At 43.8% G+C, this 25527-nt stretch overlaps 1 protein-coding gene across 2 annotated transcripts in view; it reads right to left on the bottom strand.

Moving 5' to 3' along the window:
- The window catches only part of GUCY2F (guanylate cyclase 2F, retinal), a 720767-nt gene that overhangs the window by 210900 nt on the left and 484340 nt on the right, over positions 1-25527 (bottom strand). For both annotated transcript variants that reach the window (XM_069612625.1, XM_069612624.1), the window contains exon 12: positions 6282-6430. In XM_069612625.1, the coding sequence (XP_069468726.1) occupies positions 6282-6430 (149 nt within the window). The remainder of the gene's footprint in view (positions 1-6281; positions 6431-25527) is intronic.

Here is a 25527-nt window from a genome sequence, read left to right as displayed (position 1 = left end):
GGCCACTAGGTGAAAGGTGACCCCTCACCAGTTTAGGATGAGCATGAGCAAGCAAATCATTGTTTAGGACTGAGTTTATCTGAGGAAGAGGAAGGCCCCTGGAAGAACACGCAAGGGTCTGTTTTTTTCTATGAGATGATGAAAATGGGTCAATGCTCCTAATAGCCTTTTAACCCAACAGGGGATCTCAATCTAGAATCAACAGCCTCTGAGAGGACTAGAAGGGTTTCTGGGCCTGCTTCACAAGAACTGCCAGAGACTTTGCATTCTGCATACTGGTTTTTCTTTTCAGAAACTCCTAATTTGTACAAGGGCTACTTATTTCAATCTTGGACATCAACACTGAAATAAAAAGCTCTTATTCAGGCCTGATGGCACTCATCCACACAGAAAAGAATGCCTCTTGCTGTGGTGTCGATGTGGCCCACCACTGACTGGTGCAAGTCTTGAGTATCTGTTAGACCTTCACTAAAGATTTTTCAATCTTGGACATCAAGATTGAAATTAATAACCCTGGTGCAGGCACAATGACACCCATTCACACAGAAAAGCATGCCACTTGATGCACGGTCGAGATGGTCCACTGCTGACTTAATATCCATCAAACCTGCACTAAACTCTGTCAGTATTGGACAGCAAGATTGAAATAAATTGCCCTCATGCTGGCCCAGTGGCACCTATCCATACAAATAAGCATGCCTCTTGCCGTGTTGTTGATTTTGTCCACTGCTGCATGTTCAAGTCCTAAGTATCATCAAACCTGCACTAAAGATCGCTCAGTCTTGGACATCAAGATTGAAATAAATAGCCATCTTGCAGGCCCGGTGGCGCCCATCACACAGAAAAAACATACCTCTTGCCGTGGTATTGATGTGGTCCATCGCTAACTGGTGCAAGTCCTGAGTATCCATCAGACCTGAACTAAAGATCTCTCACTTTTCTTGCAGCAAAAACGTCTCAAACTCTGAGAGCTCTTTCACAAATTATGGATAACGGTTGCTAGCTGGGCATCAGAATTCGCCTGCTGGAATTGGTAAGCAGAGTTTTGATAGATCTTACTGTCATTTCTCTCCAGTAACTTATTCTCCTTACAAAGCACCAGAGTGGTAGAATTGCCCATCAACAACTTAGAATAAAGTCTAGCAACTGTCACCAATGAGCAAAGAGGCTGGGGGTGTGAGACAAGACAAGCCTTCTCAGAGGGCAGAGGATGGTGTTGCATATCTATCCTTTGTCAAAGCACTGGGATAAATTGCTTCTTTTGCCACAACTTTGTAGCCTCATCCATAACGTTCGAGGGGACGGCGATGCAGGAATGTTCTGATCCTCTTTTCACCAAAAGACTGAATAGGATCTATTGGGGGAACCCCTGGGACTGACATGCCCAAAAACTCGAGAATTCCAGAAGCTCTCTTGTGGAAGGAACATGCAGGAAGCTCTTCCTGGGTCTTGTTGCCTGTGCACATGGTTGGGGAGGGGGTCCAATGACACTGGAGGAATGGCTTTTTGGGGTCGCGGTGGATGTGGTGACTGAAAAGAGAAGGACCAGGGCCAAAATTACTGAAAAACGAAGGACCAGGGCCAAAGAAACTGAAAAGCTGCAAAGGGGCTGATGAGACCTCTGCCATAGGTCAGGTCATTGATGGCACAAACAATTCCAGTGGTACAGAATGAAATAAATGGTCACCATCACATTTTCAGATACAACATAAGCCTGTAGCAGCTGTGACAGCATTTTCCTTATGGTGTCTCTAAAATAAACTTTCATAGAAGGCGATTGCATCAGTGCCATTGACTTAATGAAAACTCTGTCCTCAGAGGAGGGTTTGGGTGTCTGAGGAGCAAGACATGTTTAAGAGGCTGAAGGGGCCAGATACAAGAAGTCACAGGAAGATCTCATTTAGGCAGTAATGGCATCCAGGTTGGAATGGAACATTTAATGGAAGGTGAAGATCAGAATTAAGGATGCCTTCCTAGGATGCGTACAAAAAGGGTGTTGCAAAAAAAGCACAGGTTCTAATAGTGCTCAGGACCCAGACACTGCAGGTCCTGCTTCTCACAGGTGATGCAGGAAGAAAATCCAGATTACTCTGCATAAGCTGATAGATGGACCTCCACCAGAGGCACAGACACGGTAGGGCCTGAGCGGGCAAGGTTCACCCAAAATCTGTAAATGCCCACTCTGCAGCACTGTGTTGACATTTACAGATGTTGATGCAACTGCAGTGGCCCCAACTACCTTAGCTTCTGGCTCTTACTTGTTAAGACAACCCTGGCTACGCCTCTGACCTCCAGGAGCAATGCAAGGGAACTTGGGGAGAAAGACAAAATCAAAAAATGTCCTAATGAGAAAGAAAAAGGAATGAAGGCCACACTACATGCTAAAACTTCGAGTTTGTCTGATGTGGAAAAATGGACTGGCGGGAAGGCACCGGTGCCTGGAGCGGCACGGTCATGAAGGCAAGTGCCCACAGCTATGTGTGTCAATTAATTTGGGAGACTATATTCTGGTGGAACGGAAGGACATATAGTCGAGGCTACCCCTCTCTTTGACGCACAGGAGGTGCGAATAAGCCTACAGGATGCTAGGAATTATTGTGAACTAGACAAAGTGGGAATAATACTGATAAAACAAAAAGTATTCACATTTAGAAAGCATACTATAAACAAAGGCCAAATTATTAGTCATGTACTGAGCATAAAACATACAATTCTGTACATGGTGTGGTGAGTAGCACTATGGTGATGTTTCATGTACTGTCAACACATTATCAGTACATTTCTACTGACTGTATTCTGCTGGCACAAAATGGCTAAGGTCCCATTGCTTGGGTCGGGATCGCCACAAGCGTATGGAAGAAGAGAGACTGGATTTAAGATGTAATGATTTGCCATTGGGATCAGTAAACCAATTCATGAAGAAATGAATGATGTTATCAAGAAAGACGTGGCTCGGGTAATGTCAGAAGGCATTCCTTATTTAATGTTACACTATTGCTGGTGTAGGAGATTCTGTAATTCACTACAGTCTGTATTTTCACATAAATGATGAGACCTGCATCAAAATTTCTGATTTTGAATGTGAAAGCATAAAGACTCAATATTGCCCATTCCCAGGAGGGCATTACAAGTCAATATCTGCCCATAAACGTGATGTACGGGTCAGAGTGATTCAAGGGTGCATAAGGAGGGCTCAGGGTACATAACCGCTCGTGCTGTCCATTCAGTATTGCGCAATGATGACATTAGCTCTTAGCTGCGGGCCAGAGTGCAGGGCGTGGACTATCTGTCATTTGTCAAAGAGGAAGGCCAAAATGTCAAAAAAAGCACTGCAAGATGGCCACCGAGTAAAAGGCACCCTGTGGCCTAGCAGCAATGCTCATGCGCCCTTTTCTCCTCCTGGAGCAGATGGCCACCAAAGAGCCCCTGGATAGAAGGCAGGTCGGAAGAGGGAATAAGGATGGAGGACAGAGAAAGCCAGCAAAACAGGTCATCAGGAAGGACCAATAAAGCGGCTAGAGCATGTCATCAGGGGGCACTATGTGGATCAATGAACACCAGCAAATATTGGCCTGAAAACCTGGATCCTGATTGGGTCTCAGGATCCCGATATCACAGTCTCGGTGCATGACATTCTTGATATCAGTTATATTTTCTCATGTGATGCTTCCACTAATCCCACATAATTGGAGCTGTCATATATTATCTTATCTTGCATCTGTATAGCGCCTCCTGCTAGGGGACATTAGATGTGATGTTAGTAGCAACACCTTCTTGAGGGTAACGTAAGGTTCCATCGTGTCCTCTTCGTGGCTTGTGAATGATTTGTGCCATCCAGATTTAACATGGACCCTGACGTTGTTGGACACATGTGACGTCAGCGTGTTGAGACATCATGCAGCCGTACAATGTTAAAAGAGCGACACCCACTGTGGAGAGTCTTCGGAACTGACAACGCAGTTATAGTTAAGAATGTTGGTCCAATATTCACTGGTAGACCAGCGAGAAGGGAATGTATGTATCAGTACTTATATAAGGTACATGAATTTCAGCATTTCTATGACTTTGGTGTTATTTCATTTAGCAGCAGCTAAATGTGCACCGATGAGAAAAGAACCAGCACCCTGTATGAGTTCCAGTTTTCAACTATGCATATACCTCTATAGCTGTGGAAAACTAGAAGTGTTTCCCTTTAGTGGCCTGTGAATGATTCATGCCACTCATTTCTAAGATGGTGCCTACCTCTTTCTGCATATCTAGAAGTCAATGGGCCTCATTTTGGTTCCTGCGGTAACCATGTCTGACTTCCTGGTGACACCGGGAGATTACAACCCTGGCGGCCCAAAAATCAGGCACAGGTAAAATGCGAGTCCCCATTAAAGGACTCTATGGGAGTGGGGACATGGAAGCACCAGAATCTTCCCTAATGGCGCCAGTGTTTCTGTGACCGGTCTGCCTTCAATGGCCGCGGTGCCTGGCAGGGTCAGACCTGTCGGGCACGGTGGCTCCGGCATGCAGACCTGTAATATGGCGGTCCGGAAAAAATCCAAACAATGTCAAAATGGCCATGCTCACCTGAGTTTTTCAAGCGGACAACACCACGTCGGCTATGAATGTCGGAAATCAATCCAACGTGAAAGTGAGTTTAAAAGGAATTGTTAATTTCTTACATAAAGAACTCACCAGTGAGTGACGTAGCATTACGTGCATGCCTTTTTTTAGTCGGTTCTACATACCCATGTACAGGGTGGTTTTTAAAACTCATTTAGGAAGGCTGAGAACACATTTGTGATTCCTAAAGTCGGGTACACATTTTGTAAACTCTATTGCTCATTCAGAAAACATAAGTTTAAGTACTTATACATTCATGGTTAGTCACTGCAGGAATTAACCTGCATTACCAATGAGACATGCTGGGTAGAAGATAAATAAAGAAAATACAAGGATTAATCTCCAACTGCAGGGATGGTGGGGGGAGGGGGATGTGAACTGAACGTGCGCTTTACAAATACACATGTTATGTTATAAGCCTTTACGTTAATTGTGTTAAAAGACTGTGATTTGTAATGATGGAAGTCCTGCCAATAATAAAAGTACTCTTAACTCTTTGAGAAAACATATTTTCAACGAATTTCATTTTTTGGGTGGAAGTATGTTTTTATGAGTTTGATCCTGGGTTGCTGCTTTTTTCTCCTCACTGTACGAGTGCAAGTAAGTGAATACAAAACGTATTTAAAGAAATGTGTGAGCTGTTGAGCGGGATGACAGCTGCTATGTGTTATTGCCTAGCTGTTTTCTTAACATCCGTATGATTTTTAAATTCCTCATTGAAATTTGCCAAACGCGACAAGTCGTAAATAAAATGTGACAGCAGTGCTTGTTTTGAATGGCATTGCAAAAGTTACCAGGACGTGAAATGTTCCTATGGTAATTGGAATGTAACCCAATGAGGCTTACACACATTCTTTACAGGCAGGACTGGGTCCACACACTATGATTCATTGAAACGCTTGCGACTCGATTTCACCACAGCCCTAATTGCTCCTCATCTTTCCATTTGCCCCACATTGCTCCATCAGAGGCTGTTTAGTGGTTCCATTGGACCTTGATTCACACCAGGGAAGTTCTATGTCGTTAAAACCATTCTTCAAAGGAATGTGGCCTTTTGTCGCCTCTGTAATGTGTCATTATTACTGGAATCCCTGGAACATTTATTAATCCACTGTTCTCATCTCAGAAGCAATCGAGAATAACATTTTAGAAGATTTTTGAAACCTTTGTCTCTGATGTCAAATGAGTTATTTTGAAACTTTTGGTTGGCTGGACGATCTGCCTCATTGGTTCTTGTGGTTACTGGTTTTTTAACATGTTGCAATTGGAGTTGAAGTGATGTTTCTTTTGCTCGCTTACTCATCTTCTAATTATTTTCATGTATGACTTTTTTAAAACTTTATTTACACTGATTAGCAATTTCTCTTAAGTGATTTTATTGATGTTTCTATTTAGGAAACAATAATGTGCTTGGATTTTACTGGTATAACCTTGAACAAAAAGATGCTCTTGTGGCAGTACACTGTGCATATATATAAATATATATTTAATAATTATTTTGGCAATCCAATCCTCTGACAAGAACAAAATAATTGTTGACCAACATACAAGAAACCATAAATGCAAAAAACGTGTATTGTTATTTCTTATTCATTGCACTGAAACATCTGTGAACGTTTTAGTATATGGCATTAGATCAGAATTGCAAAACAATATAAGAGTTTGGTCACCTGGTCAAAAATGTCATCAAAGCACGGGCGTCGGTCTGGCATTTCATTCCAGCACTGCTTCATGAGATGGATGCACTCCATGGGAGCATGGTCCGGAGACACCAAGGGCCTACACAGAGGAGGGGGCTTCTTGATCTTCAGAATGCTATCTACATGGACAATAGAAAAGATTTTAAAAAATTCAGATACCCATATAAGATGTATTCATCACACTTGCCAGATCACTACATGTTCCATAATATTTGAAAAGTTATGTTAAACATTCTAGAGGTGTGCTGATGTATCGGCAGGCGATAGAACACCCAGGGAGGCACAATGTCTGACATGACAGGAAAGACCACAGAAAAAAGGAAGAGCAGAAGATGGCTTCTTCCCTATGAGAAGAAATGGGAAGACCTAGTGAGTGATTACCTGGATCACCATCCCCACTGGACATGAGCATCAGATCCACGTTGCCCTCTGAAATGGCCTGTCACTGCGAAATACTAAACACAAATTAAAATGCGATTCTATCTCTCTTTGTGGGATAGAAAGGAAAGTGGGACAGCAGTGGTTCATATGGCTGATACTCCACTTAAATTAACACAAGACAAAGTCATGCATTGCCCTATCATGCAATATGCCTCCCCCTGCACCTTTTACAACAAGATGCAGCGGAATGTATTTGTTTCCTGTGCATTTTAAAGCACGTCCTGTTTTTGGTTACAGGATGCACTTTAAAATGTGCAGAAATGCCCTGTGATTTGCGCTGATGTGCAAACAGGCTTAAAGAGGGCATTTGAATGTGTACATCTGTGAAGCACACATTCAAATGTCTTTCAGGATAGCTCATATCATTTTTACACACAAGTTGTTTTTTTGTTTTTAAATACATTTATCGTCCAGTAGCCTAAATTTGACTTTAAACACTTGAAAGATAATACATACAAAAAGATGAAACAGAATCACTTCCATCAATTTACACACTCCATTTTTTGGATTATTCAGATAAAAACGACCACTAGAGTGGAATAAAAGAAGTAGGAACAAAGAAAACTTAAGAAAACACATTTTAAGAAAGGTGAGCCAGCTGGTCTCAAAACAGCTGCATTTTATAAGAACAAAATCAGAAAGAGAACCAAAGAAAAAGAAAAACAATTGTGCATTTCGGAAGAAATTGAACCTAAATGTTATTGAAAGAAAATAAACCTGGCAAACATTTTCAAATGATTAAACCTTTTTGGTCTCCGAGATGCATCAAAAGTGAACATACCCCTTCACATGGGCACTGTAAATCGTTGAATTCTTTTTTATTTGAAAAATATATTCTCTCCTTTCTCTCCACCACCTCTCTCTTCACATGTGGTGTTCCTCATGGCTCTAATCTCTCACCCTGGCTCTTCAATGTCTACTTGGCCCCTTTGGCCCACCTTATCTGTACCTTCTCTAACGATATGTGGATGACACTGAGCTCTCTTTCAGGCTCCCCTCAACCTCCTCTCCTCTCTCGCTCATTCCTGACTGTCTATCCGCGATTCAGGATTGGTGCGCCGCCAATGACCTCTGCCTTAATGCCAATAAGACTGAGAACCTTCTCATTGGGACCCCTGCTCCCTCTTTCCCTCTCCCACCCTGGTCATCCTCCATGGGCCATCTTCGCCCTGCTGTGAAGCAAAAAAACCTAGATGTCATATTTTTATTTTTATTTTTTTATTGTGCATTTTAGTCAACATTATGACTTTTTTACACAGAAAATAAAAGAAGAACATCATAAAAGAAACATATTAATACCATAAAACAGGGAATGCAAATTAAAAAAACGAGAAAATGAGAACACAGGTTCTTTCCTTCTTATACCTCATTTTCATAATCTATCCATTCACATTCACAAGACTAAACTCAGCTTCCAATTAATTTTAATTCTTTCAGGACCGCTATCACTTCCGCTGTTAGGAAGGTTTTGTGTCCCTGGCTTAGCCTTTGCCAGAACAGCTTCGTATTTAAGATTGCACCATCATGAACAAATCTTGTTAGTCTCTTCTGTCTAATACACCCAGTTCCTTCACATTCCAATAAGAGATTAACTATAGTTTGTTTTTCCCCCACTTCACAGAGGTCACACATGTTAGATGGAAAATAAATTGGATCTCTAATATGCTTAATTTCCAATGTTAGTATCAAATTTAACCGAAATCTTAAAAAATCCATTCTGACCCTCGGGTTGATCCCTTTCTGCAGATAGGCAGGCACAGTTGCTCTTGGCTTATACAGCTCCCACCAGGACTAGGATATTTTAGCCTCTCTCATCTTTGTTATGGTCCTAATCCAATACGTTTGTTTCAACAGGTCTTTAGCTTTTACTGGATTTGGATTAGAGTATCTACTGAGCATTCAGAGTGTTCCAAGATTTTGCTCCATTTTTCTGATAATAGCTTTAGAAGCATGTTATTATTCTGTTTCAGAGTGTGGACTAGATCTTCATACGGTGACCTTTTAAGAGGCTCTAACATGAGCCTATATTGACTTAACCATTTCTATTCCAGAGATGCCAACAAAGAACTAAGACCAAGTTCATATCTCACACATGCAATAGGCATTGAAGACCGTAGGACCAATACATCCTTCCAAAGTTGACCTTCTAATCTATCCCAGATGGCAATAAAGGCCTGCAAGTCTGTTTCCAAGCCATATGTAAGGGACGGAACAACCTTACCCACATAGTATTTTATTAAGGGCAGGATTGAAAACCGGCAATGTTTAGAGTGAATTCTCTTCATTTGGGGTCCCCCTTTTCTTAATGTAACCTTCACCATAGCCAAAAACCACACCTGGGCCGAATAGGCTACAATCTGAGTACCCAAATATGTAACTTCCTTAACAATCAGGATGGTCAAATTGTGTAAGGTCCACACATAAGATTTAATTTGTTTATGTGGCTGTTTGAAAATCATAATGTTTGACTTATTTTGGTTAATTATCAGATCGTTCGATTGTGCATATTCGGGCAAGGCATTTAATAGTCTCTGTAAACTGACTTGAGAGTGGTCCATGGCCACAATATCATCGGCATAGGCCAACCAATTCACTTTATCACAATCCATCTGCGGAGCCACCAAGCCCTTTCCTGTTAACCACTCTCCCAGATCTGCCATAAACAAAATAAATAAAAAAGGGGCCAGTAGACAGCCTTGATGAACCCCCAACTCAGTGTCAACTGGACTAGAAAGTAAGCCCGATTTCCCAAGCCTTACTCCAAGCCCTGATCCTCGATAGAGATGAATCAGAATATTCAGTAGACCATTAGGAAGGCCCTACTTCTTTAATTTGCACCACAATTTAGATCTATTAATGGTGTCAAAATCTTGAGATAGGTCCACCCAAGCACAAACAAGTGGGGAGCCAGCCTGTACATGGGAGGTCACAGTTATACAACCTAGAGTCAAGATGTTTAAGATTGTAGAGATTCCTTTTCTAAATCAAGTCTGCTCCTTTGGGAGAATATCGTTCTGAATAGCCCAAGCCTCCAATTCCCGCAAGAGCAAACCACTAAAGATTTGATTGGGCGATAACTCTCTGCTAAGAAGCGGCCTCCCTTTTTATAAATTGGGATCACATTTGCTCTTCTCCATGAATCAGGGATCGTTTGTGACTCTATCATGTTATCAAAAAGGGATTTGAGAAACGTCGCCCATAGCATAGGATTCTTCTGCAAAATTGAATTCGAGAGGCCAATTGGTCCTGAAGCACTAGAACTAGAGGTTTTCCCTATTAGTTGCACAATATCATCTTCCGAACCCTGAACTGCCTCTTGGTTTTGGAAGGAGTGTAACAGTCTAAAGGACCTACCTGGGCGTAGATCTTAGTAAAATATTCCACCCAGACCTTTTCCTTTATGCATGATGTTTGAGTAGAATCCGACCAGGACTGAGCTGAATTATTCCAAAAATTCCTAGAATTCCTCTCAGAGTATGTTTTTAACATTTCTTCCCTTCTCTATGAGATAGAAGGAACCTATACGATCTCACCCAATTTTTATATATGTTTGTTACCTGCTTTAATTTGACACTGCACTTTTCACCATCCTTTATAGTTCTTCTAATTCTATATTTGTCAGCTCTCAGTGATTATTTTTTATAGATTTCAGAATCAAATGAGTGTTTATACCTCTTGGGGGTCTATATTCCCCAATATAGGGGTATTCAGGCCCCACAAAAAATCAATCTAGGTGTTTGGATGGCAATATTCACTCAGTTGATCTTTAGAGAGAACATTTAGAGCCCCTTCCATACTTTGGGTTAAGGATTGGCCCCCCTGCTTACATTTTACCACTTTATTACCCGCCATATTAGCAGCTAATGCCTGGGTATACCTCGGAACTCTTATCGCATTTCTCACAGCAAATACAAAATCCAACATTTTATGATCACTATCGTTGGTTTGAAGCAGTTTCAATTTTATGCATTTTTCAAACAGATTACTTGAAACACATACATAATCAATTGTTGAGAACGCAAGTCCTCTCCCCAAGGTGGTAGCACCTAAGGCCTCTCCCTTCACATTATCATTCAGCATTATCAGATTCCATTCTCTCCAGAAGTCAACCCACCTATAACCATTTTTCATTATAGCCTTTGTCTGATAAAGAGGCAAATTTGAGGGAATACAGTGCGCATTAAAATTGCCCAAAATCAACAGTTTGTCTGATGGAAATTTAGTTGAGATTAGCACCAGTAAATCAACTAGGGAATGCAGATATGCTAATAATTCACTAGACAACGGGTTCCAATATATTATTATTACCACCCAATATGTGGTTGGTCTTTGTTCTCTGACCTTTATTCTAACTGCCAACAGACCTTGGATTCTATCTGAGATCAAGGAACATTCAGAAAATACAATATTCCTACAGGCCAGGAGCAAGCCACCACTCGGGCGACCCCTAACATTCTGAGTCGCCTTCTGTTCAAAGATAGAAAAACCCTCAAACCACATTTTTTCAGTTAGCCAAGTTTCTTGAAACGAAATTAAGTAAAAAATACCAAAAATAAAATGTCTTTGTGCAACATTAGGAAAGGAATTAAAACCCCTCGTATTCCAAGACAGACATCTTATTTCCCATTCAGCTAGAGCTTCTGCTCAGATACAACAATTTTCTGCATCACTTGCACTATAATTTCCGGCACCATTTACCATAATTTTGGCATCCCTCTCCGGTTATTAGCATCAACTGTCAGTAGATGTTGCTGTGTACCCACTGCACTGCTTACAGTTTTTCCCAAAGTAATTGGAGCAGTTTCAGATACTATAAAGCCTCTCTCCTGCCATTCTTCTGTTGAATTAATCATGGCTTCTTGGGGTAGCCTTGTTTTCATCAATAGTTTTACAGTAGAAGTCTTTGGATAATCCGGAAAACTAACCCGTTCTATATCTCCTGAAACCAGGCATCCCTCTCCGGTTATTAGCATCAACTGTCAGTAGATGTTGCTGTGTACCCACTGCACTGCTTACAGTTTTTCCCAAAGTAATTGGAGCAGTTTCAGATACTATAAAGCCTCTCTCCTGCCATTCTTCTGTTGAATTAATCATGGCTTCTTGGGGTAGCCTTGTTTTCATCAATAGTTTTACAGTAGAAGTCTTTGGATAATCCGGAAAACTAACCCGTTCTATATCTCCTGAAACCAGATATCGTAAAAGGCTCATTGAATTCATTTCTTTCAGGATAGCAGGCCGGTTTAAGGGATTAACTTACTTACTATTAGCTAGTAGGCTAATATAAATATCCAAGGACATTGAAATAGTCCAGAGTTTTTATTAGCCACACAATTCAGCCCCAGTTGTTGTTATCCTCTCTGAGGACTCAATTTTCTTTGCGCCCAGTAGATCCTCGCCTTCTTTAGACATCGGACCTTCCCTTGCTGGAGCATTATTTAAACCCGGAATAACTTGTAAACATTTTGCTCCAGGCACCCCACTTACCGGCCTGCCTATTTGCAGCAAGCATTCCTCTTTTTTCAAGAAAATTGGCGCCATCTTCAAAATAGGCAGATTGGGTTTAATTGTTGTTTCCGCCTAAAAAGATCAGAGCTATTCTCTTCAGGGCAACAGCTGAGTCCGTTTGACTACTCACTGTCACCTTTGTAATTTCCAGAGATGCCACTTCCTTAGGGTTATTATCACCCATTTCCATTGATTTACTAGTCTTTACTTTGGCTTTGCTCTTTCTTAGACACTTCGGGTTAGCCTTTTCCACCTGCTCCTGACTGATTGTTTTCATTTTTCTTAAGAATCGTTTACTCGAAGGTTGGCGGGAATTTACAACCCTTTGTCTCTGGTGCTGAATTGAGATCAACTGCAAATTACGCTTTTCCTCTTTTCTTTTCCTCTTTTTTTTGTTGTTTTTCCATTGAGTTTCTTGTTAGTTGACGATTCCTCAAATGCAACCTTTTCTGAAGATACACCTTTAGAGGGTATTTGTAAAACATGATCATCCACAATCTGTGCTAGTCTCAAAAACTCTTCCATAACAGATGCAGACAATGGCGTCTCCTCCCAATCACTTTCCTCATTTATATTTTCTGCACTTTTATGGGGGGAGGCAGCCCCCTGCTTACTTATTCTTTGATCCAGAATCTCTGCGATCCTGTTCATTTAAATTTTTAATTCCTTCCCTTGATCAACCAAGATATCAAATTTTCCTAATTGATCTTTCTGGATAAGATGTAGACAATCCATCTAATATTTTCTATCATAATTTGTGGCTGATTTTAAATCCACCAAGTTGGAGTCAACTTAGTCCATCTCTTTAGTTAGCTCCAGAAGAATACCTGAGTGTTGGTCCACTTCTCTTTTAATATCTTCAAAAACCTTGACCAAGGAACCCAATATAAAGTTCAGAGCCACTATCGTTGGAGGGCCCAAATCCGCCCATAGACCAGTAGTTTTGGTTATACCTTTAGCCTGGTTAGTAGTTTTCCCATTTCCTAGTAAATGAACCTTATCAAAACCATCCTCCGTATGAGGCCACACTTCCGGAACTTTATTCAGGATAGATCTACTTGAGAAGCTGCAATGATCAGTTCTTCGCCTATAGATCGCTGAATCATACTTTCCATAGTCTGATGGTTCAGTTGTCGCACTTTCTGTAGGACTACTAGGTTTATCTCCGCTGGTATTTGGCAAAACTCTTTAGGAGGAATCATTGGTTGAATGGGTAAATGATCTTTCATAGTATTTTTCATCGTATTTGCTGTAACTGTATAAGTTAAGTTAGTGAACAATCGATCTTTAGCAAAAATGTTTATTGGTGTAGAGTGCAAACTTTCAATAACCTCATTTAACATAATTGGGCTTAATCCTGAGCCCATCGGAATTTGGCCATCCCTGGGAAAAGTACTTAACGGAGGTAGAAATCTATCCCCTCCTGTATTTTGAGCTCTAAGGGATAGATCCTCCTTCCTATACAGCCCCTCTGACCCCACCTGGGTCTGAGACAGATCCTGGCTACTACGTACATTATATGATTTAGTCATGATAGCTTTAGACACCTAGTGTAGGGAGGAACAAAATACAAAAAGGATCTGACGGTATAGCTCCCAACACGCCAAATCGAGTCAAAGGAAATATTAAATCCTGCAGTCCTCGAATGGTGAAAGGCTCTCCAGAATAATCAATTCGTTAGCAGGGAAGCACTTACTATCTGAAAGTCCGGACACCTGGCCTCAATCGCCGAGCACGCTGAACACGTAAAGCTATCACCACACTTCCGCCTCCACTAGTATTGCAGTTCACCTATAATCACTGTGGGCAACGATCATGTTGAGGCAGCTCTATTTTGTTTTAATTCGTTTGGGAGCAGCGAGATTAAAGGATGATTCTCCCACAGTCTCCCGCTGTGACCCAGATGTTAATATGTGAATAGGATGCAGATCTTCCTACCGTTCCTTCTTTGCTTCTTTTGAGCGCTGCCTGTTGGAATTTTTGGAGCACCACTGCCCCTGGGCACAATTAGTAGCAGATAATAGCTCACAGCAAAACAGCGGACTAGGCCCTTTTGTCACAGGGCTTGTGCCGCAAGGGTGCCTGGGCGTTCCTTTTATGCTCAGCTGGTCCTAGCCCAGCACCGTTCGCCACACACCGTGGCAGAATTAAAGGGCAAAGTCTCTTTTCTCCTTTGAACCCCACAGTCTGTGTATCATACACGGATAAAACAAACGAGATTCTCGAATAAGGCACAATTAGTAGCAGATAATAGCTCACAGCAAAACAGCGGACTTAGCCCTTTCGTCGAAGGGCTTGCGCCGCAAAGCTGCCTGGGCGTTCCTTTTATGCTCAGCTGGTCTGAGCCCAGCACCATTCGACACACGCCGTAGCATAATTAAAAAGTCTCTTTTCTTCTTTGAAGCCCACAGTCTGTGTATCATACACGGATAAAACACACGAGATTCCCTGAATAAGGCACAATTAGTAGCAGATAATAGCTCACAGCAAAACAGCGGACTTAGCCCTTTCGTCGAAGTGCTTGCGCCGCAAAGGTACCTGGGCGTTCCTTTTATGCTCAGCTGGTCTGATTCCAGCACCGTTCAATACACCCCGTAGCAGAATTGAAGGGGCAAAGTCTCTTTTCTCCTTTGAAGCCCGCAGTCTGTGTATCGTACATGGATAAAACAAACGAGATTCCTCGAATAAGGCACAATTAGTAGCAGACAATAGCTCACAGCAAAACAGCAGACTTAGCCCTTTTGTCGCAGGGCTTGCTAGATGTCATATTCGACTCCACTCTCTCCTTCTCTTCTCACATCACGAAGGCCCACTACAAGCTGCACCTCCTCAGAGGTATTCTTTCTTTTCTTACTTTCCCCCATAAGAGCACTGTCTCCAGAGCCCTGGTTCTCTCTAGGCTGGACTACTGCAACAGCCTGTTTATCATTCTGGCTTCCTCTACTCTGCGCCCTCTGCAACCAATCCAGAAAAGGATTGCAAGACATGTCTTTGGTCTCAAGCCCAGGGAGCATGTCTCTCCAGCCTTGAATTCTTTCCACTTGCTCTTGGTGGCTGCAAGGCTCAAGTTGAAAACACTCTGCATCTTCCTCAAGGCTTTCTGGGGTCAGGGCTTGTACTACATCCAACTCTCTCTTCCAAAACACCGTCCTTCTTGAGCCCTTCACTCAGCCACCTCTAACTCTCTGAGGTGTTATGAAGTAAAGATGTGTTACGCATGCGCGAGCCTCGCTCGGGCTCACGCATGCGCGTGTTGAATAAATGCGGTCCAGACGGCAGTTGCCTCCGGGACCTTGCAGCCAACACACGTGTCAGAGAGTCTCTCTGTATGCATGCGTGCGTGTTGTGTGTGAGGCGGCCTGAGGCACCAAACCAGCTGTAACATTGGCGACGTAGGAGGTAGCATAGGTTGAGAGCGTGGGAGCTGCGTTGTATAACATATGCTAAACGTGGCATCTCCCCTTACCACGCTGCATGGATCCGACGCAACAACATTTGGCCATTTTGATAAGTCGTGCGTGACAGTTGCGGCCCGCGAGGGTGCTCGTGCGCTGTCCCATAATGTCAATATGCTAATTTTTGGAATCCTCACGGTTTCTCTCGTCGGGAAGCCGTGATTTCATGCTGAGGTGGACAAGATTCATTCCACAGCACGTGTCATACACTCTGAGGAAGCAGGACAATTGATGAGACCATGGCAAACAGCTGAATACTGCATTGAAGGTCAGTGGTCACCTTGTGCTATAGTGGGATTACCAGGATATAGCAATCCTGTCCTGAAGGAGAAGTGCCATTGACGTAGTTTAGGTTGGCGGCCTCATACATTGGAGTGAGGTGCCTGTGCGACCTGAAGACCTGACTGACCAGGATGGTGCAGCAGTTGCCCCAACACAGATGCCACGGCATCAACAAGGAACACTGGCACTGATGCCAGAATTTGACACATCAGGGCCCAAGTGGTTATTGTGGGTCAAGAAACTGGACATGTTTTTCAGAGCGACTGGGGAGGAAAATGATGAGGCAAAAGTGGCAATCCTGCTTTATTCGGCGGGTACCGAAGTACACCGCATTTTTGAATATCTAAACCTTCAAGTGGTCACATATGCGGCTGTCAAAACGGCCCTTCAAAATCATTTTATACCGATGGCATACATGGACTATGACAGATTCATAATGTGCGGAGAGAAACAGCATGATGAAGAATCTCTTGAACAATTCTGCGTGCGAATGCGCCAACTGTCGAGCACATGTCGATGGGAAAATGAGGAGGGCATGGTGCAAAACCAGGTCATACAGAGATGCAGTTCAGGCAAATTGCAGAGGCAGATCCTTCGAGAAACAGGTATGACACTATTACAAATTCTGGACACTGGGCAGGCCTATGAACTTGCTGAAAGCAGAGGGGCGAAGATGGATGCGGCCGTTCGACCAGGTAAAAGTGAAGACGCCTTCGCTCTGGGGAGGTCCACCCAACCAAACTCTCGGTGGATCCAAAAGTGACAGGATACAACACCTATTCACGGCACTTCGGCATCGTGCCAATATTGCGGATATGATCTGCCACATGTAGACTGTCCAGTGAAATCCAGAGTATGTGGTAGATGCAACACACCAGGACACTATGCCAGGGTTTGTACAGCAGCGGCGCCGGCAATGACCTCCAGAGGTCCCGCGAGGGTTACTGGTAGTAACATCAGGAGACCAAGAAGTGTGGCAACTGTCAAACAAGGCATACAAAGACTTGACCTGGCAAAGGAGGAAGAAGCCAATGAAGATTTTTTCTTTATCTCCAGCATAGCCACTGGAACCACAAAAAGGAGACAACCTACCTGCATTGTATTTATTTATTTATTTTATTTATATATTTATAACGCGCCGCAGCTCGCAAGCATCAGGGCGCGACAAAAACACGAAGTAGAAGAGATCACGGGACTGGTGGTCGGTCATTTTTTCGAAAAAATAATGTCGAATGACAATTTTTTAGAAAAAAGAATGTCGCAAAAAAAAAATGTCGAATTCCGTTTTTTTAAATTATATATTTATTTTGGGGTTCGGGATAAAAAAAATGGGTAAAACAAAAAAAAAAATTTAAAAAGGGGGGTTGGCGGGGAACCCCCCATTTCGAAAAAAAAATGCATTAAAAAAAATTCGACATTTTTTTTTTCGAAAAAATGACTTTCGACATTATTGGTTTCGAAATTATGACTATAAACTCACGGGACTACATAAAACAGAGAAGAAATATCCAGAGCTGAATATGTAACAACTACTGAAAAAATGTAAAGTTTTCAGCTGCTTTCTGAACGAAAAGTCGTTACTTTCCAATCTAAGGTGGCCTTGAAGCTCGTTCCAGAGAGCAATTGCCTTGGTGGGAAAAACCCTCCCGAGTCCAGTGGCTTTTACTCAGGTATGGGCAGCTTTGAGTATCCCTTGTTTAGCTGATCTTAGACATCGGCTTGGTTCGTACCAATTGAATTCCTTTTTGAGATATGATGGGGCCGGGCCGTATAGGCAGCGGTGAACCAGCGTCAAGGATTTGAATTTGATGCGCTCCTCTATGGCGAGCCAATGAAGGCCGATTCTGTCTTGGGTGATATGGTCGCGCTTGGGTTTCCCGGTGATGGACCTCACAGCTTTATTTTGAATTATTTGGCATTGTTTGATGCAGTTGTTACTAGACCCAAGCATCAATGCATTTCCATAATCGAGTCGGGACAGGATAGTGGCTCTAGCGATGGTGGCATTAAGGTAGGGCCTGATGCGGCGTAATAATCTCTGGTAATATTGGCAATTTCTTTTGAGGTATGAGACTTGTGCCTCAGCTCCTAATGAGGATTCCAGGTACATGCCGAGTGTCTTGACTTTGTTTGTGACTGTGATGTTGGAATCTTTAATGTTGAATGTAGACATTAAGAACACCCCCCCGCCAGTCTTAATTGATACCGGAGCATCGGTGTGCGTCTTGGCAACTGAACACTATGAGGCCCTCCCTGGCCCACCCAGGCTTGCGGAATACAGGGCAAGAATTTACAATTTTGGTGGCAACACACCGCTACCGATTCAAGGCATTTTTGTTGCACCGGTCGCACATGGACACAATACCATCAAAGCCCGATTTTTTGTGACTGATGTCAGCCCTCATTCTCTCCTGAGTTTTGCGGCCTCAGAGGCCCTGAACTTTGTACACTTCACCATGTCAGTGTACCAATCGGATGTGGAACGGCTCCTGGAAAGATATGATGGCCTCTTCCAGGGCATAGGGAAATTGCAGGTGGAACCGATACGTCTTCACATTGTAAGGCCCACTGCTCTCACGCATAGGAGGATACCATTCCATCTAAGAGTGCAGGTAGAAAAGGAGCGCCAGACACTAATAGATATGGACATCATCGAGAAAGTGGAAGGTCCCACTCCGTGGGTATCACCGATTGTGGTTGTACCTAAACCCAAGCAACCCAGGGCGGTCCGCATCTGCGTTGATATGCACCTGCCAAATGCTGCAATAAAAAGGGAGTGTCACATCACGCCGACGCTGTATGACATCAGTGAACTACAAGGAGCTAAGGTATTCTCAAAGCTGGATTTGCATTCAGGATACCACCAACTTGAACTGCATCCAGCATCACGCTATATCACTACCTTCACCACTCACGAAGGGTTATACCAATTCAAGAGGCTAAGCTTCGGTGTCTCGTCAGCGGTAGAAGTGTTCCAGAACACCATCAGGGGGGCACTGGCCGGGCTGAAAGGACTCATCAACATGAGCGATGACATCCTTGTTTTCGCAACATCAGAAGCCGAGCACATGAAGAGGATAGAAAAGGCTTTGCAAAGACTGAGCAACCTAGGCCTCACCCTCCACAAAACCAAATGTGAGTTCTTTAAAGACCGTATAGAATTCTTTGGGTTTGTTTTCCATGCCAGGGGGATTTCTCCTGACCCCGAGAAGGTTTGTGATATTCGTGACACAGCAGCCCCAGAGTCACCAACAGGAGTCCGAAGCTTCCTAGGCATGGTTAATTACTGTGGCAGGTTGAGCAAAGGACTGGCTCCGATATCTGAGCCGCTCAGAGCATTAACAAAAAATGACGTGCATGGACATGGGGCGAGAAAGAGCAGAAAGCATTCCAGGACATCAAATCTGCGCTTTCCGATCAGAATACCATGGCATACTTCGATCCAGCGAGAGAATCCGAAATTGTAGTTGATGCAAGTCCAGTGGGTTTGGGCGCTGTGCTGTCACAGGCAGACACGCAAGGTAACATGTGTCCCATTGCCTAAGCAAGCAAAGCACTCTCAGAAACTGAAAAGAGGTACTCTCAAATCGAAAGGCAGTCGCTGGCAATATTGTGGGGCTGTCGCCACTTCCGCTTATACATACTTGGAAAACCATTGGTAATCATCACTGACCACAAGCCCCTCATCCCGATTATGACTAGTGCATCCTCAAAACCACCCCCACGCATAAAGCGCTGGATGCTGTCGCTCATCGAGTATGACGTGAAGCTGCAGTATAGGCCGGGCACCAACAACCCCGCAGACTATCTGTCATGCTATCCCAACACGGGGCATGCGCAAGATCAAAAGGAAATCGCAGAGAGCCAAGAGATGGTACATAGCGTTGTGGAAGCGGCCATGCCTACTGCACTAGCTTGTCAAGACATTGTTGACGCATTCAGCAACGACGAAGTGTTCCAGGTCATCAAAGCGGCCATTGGAAGTGGGGAGTGAAAGGACGTACTTGGCAATAAAGCAAGGGGAGAAACTGGAGCTCAACGCGACATGCAGGCGCTATTGAAGGTGAGAAATGAGCTGTCTATGTCGGAGGACGGCCTGATCCTACATGACCGTCAAATAGTGGTCCCGAGATCACTGATAGCCAAGGTACTAGACCTGTCTCACACGGGACACCAAGGGTCGGCCAAAACAAAAGCTTGCCTAAGGCCGAAAGTTTGGTTTCCTGACCTGGAGGAAAGAGTGGACGACCATGTGCGGAGGTGTGTCCCATGTCAAGCAGCAGGTCCGGCGGAAAGAGCGCCCACTATCAAATCAATGGACAGGAGTGAGCAACCGTGGGGGACTGTACATGTGGATTTTGGGTCCACCTGTAGAGGAATGTATTTCCTAGCAGTCATAGACCAGTGGTCGAGATATCCAGAGGTAGAACTGGTAGAGTCGACAGCCAGTGACTACACCATCTTGGCGCTGGAAAAGATTTTCGCCACCCATGGATTTCCGCTGGTACTCTGTTCAGACAACAGCCCACCGTTTCAGGGTAATCAATTTGCAAAGTACATGGAAGAGAGAGGAATCGTACATGGAAGAGAGAGGAATCAAACACAAAAAGGTGACACCACTCTGGCCCAGGGCCAATGGAGAAGCCGAGAGGTTCATGGGAACTTTGAACAAGACTTTTCAGATCTCTGTAAATGGTGGGGGAGAATTACGGAGAAACTTATTTGCGTTCCTTTGCGAGTACCAGACAACTCCACACCAATCCACAGGCGTTCCACCTGAGGAAGCATTGTTCAAACGGTGTCCCAGAGGATTAATTCCGGAACTGTAAGGGAGAACACCGCGAGTGATTGATGACGAACGCGTCCGACTGGAGATGCTGGCCAGAAACGAGAAAGAGAGTGAACGGAGACATCTCCATGAAAAAGACATTGCCGTGGGTGACACTGTGCTGGTCAAGAACCGTCATCCGGAAGGGAAGATGTCTCTCACCTACGAGCCACAACCCCTTGAGGTAACACACGTGAAAGGGCCAATGGTTACAACCGAAAATGGGCGAGGGACGGTAACCAGGAACACGTCGTTCTTCAAGAAAATTGAAGCGAGCCCAGCGACCAAACTGCCGGAAATGACGGGTCTACCAGGGACAGATGAAGCACAACAAGGCCTGAGCTCTCCCGAAGGCCAGGGACCTTCAATGGAAATACCACTGCCGACCTCAGGGAGTAGCAGCAGATATCCGTGCAGACAAGGATGACAACTGCCAGCTTGATTTAGAGAGTATGTTATGGATCCGACGGCTGAAGTAGAGCAGAACAAAGTTATATGACTCACGTTGAGTTATGGTTATGTTATGACATGTTTTGTCTTATGTTTAAAGAAAAGGAGGGACGTTACAAAGTAAAGATGTGTTTCGCATGCGTGAGCCTCATTCGGGCTCACGCATGCGCATGTTGAATAAACGCTGTCCAGACGGCAGTTGCCGCCGGGACCTTGCAGCCAAGAGACGTGTCGGAGAGTCTCTCTGTATGCATGCGTGCGTGTTGAGTGTGAGGCGGCCCGAGGCACCAAACCAGCTGTAACATGAGGGTCATATGCTTCTCCAGGCAGAGAGTGTGGGGTAGATCTCTCTCCTCTGCAGGTGCCTCCCATTGAATGGCCTCCTTGCCCCTCTAAAACTTGGACGTACCACCTGAGGTTCCAGAAGCAGCCCAAGACCTTCCATTTTGCCTCTGCTTTCTCACTCTCGCTCCCCTGCTAACCTACCTGTCTGCTGCGCTGACTAGTGCCATAGCTATCCTCAGAGTCCCACTGGGTATCATGCACCCCCATGACCAGTCGGCCTGAACTGCCTCTGGGTCTACCGCTCACTTAGGGGATGTAACTGTACCCCATAGTCTGGTGTTTTCTTTGCACTTACCCAGAGCTGTGCTGCCCTGGCTGCACTTACTCAGAGCAATGCTGCCCTGATTGCACTTCCCCTTTCCCTCGCCCTGGCAGTTCCGCCCTCCCTCTCCCCCCTACACTTGGTGTTATCACACTTGCACAATCTAAATGACACATCGTTTGTTTTGTCCTTCCTCTGTCTTCCCTCTCTTGTCTTGTCACATCTAGAAACACTTGTGTACAGGCGCGTTATAAGTGACTTATCATATCATATCATATATCATACAGATAGAATTTGCAAAAAATAAATGGAGCATCATAAAACCAAATCATACTGAGGAAGTGCCTAATTTTAGCTCCATATTCAAATTTCACAAAGTAACTATCATAGATGTTCTCCCTCTCTTGAGCTCTCTCGTCATCCTACATGGATACTCGGAGGCGGTCCTCGGGCATCGCTCTCTTATGCCACTATTAGGAGTACCTTCCCATTTAGATGTCCCCACAGGCTTTAACGAGACTTCCCCCTTCTAGAAATGTAGACTTCCAACATGACAGGCTATTTGCAAATTCTAACTTTTAAGAACATGTCTGTGTGAGATAGTTAATAAATCCTATTGCCCATTAACCCAATGAATGTCCCTCTGGATCCGTGTAATTCCCAAGTCATTAAGACTTGTGCTGATACTTTACTTTACTTTATTCACTTGTATAGTTCACCATAAAACCCAGAGGCGTGAGGGCGCAACAAACAACAGTAGTATACAACTTTATTTGAAGAGCAATGTCTTGATCCTTTTATCTCTAAGGCCGTGTGGGATATCATTCCATGCTTTAGGAGCTGCGATAAAGAACGTGCATTTAATGACCTGGGTGAGATTTCATTTGGAAATTTGTAGCTGGTTTGAGTTATTTGGCCTCAATGTTCTAGCATTGGATGTTTTATCAATGTTTCCGTTAAATAACTCGGGCCCAATCCCTTTAAGCATTTATAAATAATTGCCAGCAGCCGAAACTGAATCCTAGCACCAACGGGAAGCCAATGCAGTCCCGGCCTAGCCTCTGACACATGGTCTCTCTTTTTAAGGCCAACAATAGTTCTAGATATCATATCACCTATCATTACACATATTGTTAACTCATCTTTTATACCCTCTACCACCCCAGACAGCCTGAAACAGCTACTCCTCTTGGTAAAAAGTCTTCATTGGAGCCTAATAATATTTACAGACCCATTTCAAATGTGCCTTTCCTCCTTAAGATTTTAGATTAATCTCCAAAACTCTAGCTCTGGAATCATTTGGAAGACAAGCAGCTCCTAGGGGAATGGCTGTCTGCTTTTCACCTCTACCGAAATAAATAAATTAAACGTTAAGGACACTCTGCTGAAAATCACTGGCGAAGGCTACATAGGTATGGTTTTGCACCTGGACCTGTCAGCAGCTTTTGATACCCTTGACCATAATGTTTTTATTGAAATGACTGAGGGATATGGCTGCTGTCTCTGATACCGCAGTTGCAGGGTTTGAGTCCTTTCTCTCTAATCGATGTTCAAGAGCAAAGTTCAAAGAATGTACATCCGTTTCTGAGATTCTGACATGTGAAGTATCACAAGGTTCGTGCATTTCAAAGATTCTTTTTAACATCTAAGTAAAGCCCCAGAACAATCTGTTAGTGAAACCTGATGTTTTGTTTCGGGAGGATAACTCAGGGGCAAGATGCTCGCCTTAGAAGCAAGAGGACAAGTAGCAATACAGGTTTGATCCCCGATCCGCACTTAGAAACCTCTGGGTATTAAGCGCGTTACAAATAACCAATCAATCAAAACTAAACAGACAACACCTAGATTACATTCAAACTGAAGGGTCATTTTGACAACATGGAATTCACTGGGTCTGTAGTTAAAGAAATCTCACACTGGATGTAATCAAATTGATTGGGCCTTACGAGGACCCAACCTGCTTGATGACATACAGTTCTGGTCCCGCCTTTACATACACTATGGAAAGAGTGACCTGCCTTCGTGGATCTTTCTATGTTAAGTATTGGACACAGCTAAATCACTCATTGTCCATGGCCCTGCACATTAGCACCTTATGATTTTCAGATAGCTATGACCTCTCTTATCCGATACCGCCTGCGTGACTTTGGCAAGTGCTATAATTGGGTAAACATTGGATTATTGTAACTGGTCTTATGGTAAATCCCCTAAATATATTATTCAATGTCTGTAGATTCTTGAAAATATGGCCGCTTGTACTATTACAAATAGTACTAGGCGAGGTCATGTGATTCGAGTTTTAAAGAGGCTCTACTGGCTCCCTATTAATTCCAGAATTAAATGTAAACTTCGAACCATGATTCCTAAGACTTTATATGGTCCCACCCTCATATATATGAACTTGTGATTTACCTGGTACCATCTCAGCTGATCCCTCAGATCTGTATCCCATCTCCTACTTTCTGTCCCAAGTTTTCTCAGATCAAGAAGCTTTGGCAAATCTTACACTGTCATTGGAAGTAAGTTCTGGACCAGCATCCCATTGGATATCAGGAAAAGGTCCATCCATTTGCAGTTTAGATATTTTGTTTGCGTTCTGTCTTTCTTTATTGGTTGTTGTCCTGAGCGCTGCGAAGACATCTACTGGAAATAGCGACTACCATCACCGAAATTGAAATTGAAATTGGACCAGGCAGCAGGTCAGCTTGAGTCTCCTCATTCACTCCCCCTCTGTGCTGTCTGTTCCTGTGTATTTCACCCCTTTGTAACCCATCATGTAACATCTAAGCGCATTACTTCACATCGTTGTTCGGCAGTGTACTGGGAAGAAGCATGTGACATGAGCGTCGGCTTTGAAGTGCATCAGGTGCTGTGCTGGGAACTGTGGGGGGAGGTAAGTGTGACTTTAACAGTCTGGTAGCCCATTTAGATCTAGAAGGACTCGTGGTGGCTGAAGACCTGGGGGCCGAATAGCTGGTCGTGTAGAAGGACTCATTGTGAGTCTGACTACGCCACTGCTCATAGTCCCCAGTCCTCCTTTTACTCTTCCTCTGTGCACACTTGGCACCTCTTGATGAGAGAGTTGCAGTAGGGTGGGAGGAGTGGTGAAGATTTTGTAGATCTGCAGGTCAGTCAGCAAATCTACCCTGGCCTTTCCTCCTTCTTTTGTATGTCTTTCCCTTACTGTTCTGTCCATTTCCCCCTGTCCCCTTCCTCATACAATAGCGGGTCGTTATTGCGTCGTCTATTTTTTAAGATCTATGGAAGGGAGTTGTTTATGTAAACACTATGTTGCTCTTTTCTGTCCCGTGCTGCTACACCTTTTGGCACAGGCCCTAGTCTTGAAGAATCACCTTCTTAAAGTATAGCCTTCACCATACTTAGCATGCATCAACTGATATATATCAAGGGATACACAAGATGGTCCAAAGGAAGGCCACCATGTGACTGCTTGTGGCCCCTATGGGAAAGAAGGGCAACAGGGGAAAAGTCAACATACTAAGAATAGAGACTATCAACAAGAGGCCAAGAAAATGCATGCAGAAGAGAACTTGGAAGGATGTGGCAGCAGTACCTATGACTCGTTTAGGTGTTATGGGTGACACAGGGGCTGGACCTCCCACGGGGGCTGTCTCAAGTTGGAATGGA

This window comes from Ambystoma mexicanum, chromosome 5p, assembly GCF_040938575.1.
Source record: "Ambystoma mexicanum isolate Mex_15411 chromosome 5p, UKY_AmexF1_1, whole genome shotgun sequence".
NCBI classification, from domain to species: domain Eukaryota; kingdom Metazoa; phylum Chordata; class Amphibia; order Caudata; family Ambystomatidae; genus Ambystoma; species Ambystoma mexicanum.
The sequence above is the reverse complement of the archived record's forward strand: the minus strand, read 5'-3'. Positions and strand labels throughout refer to the sequence as shown.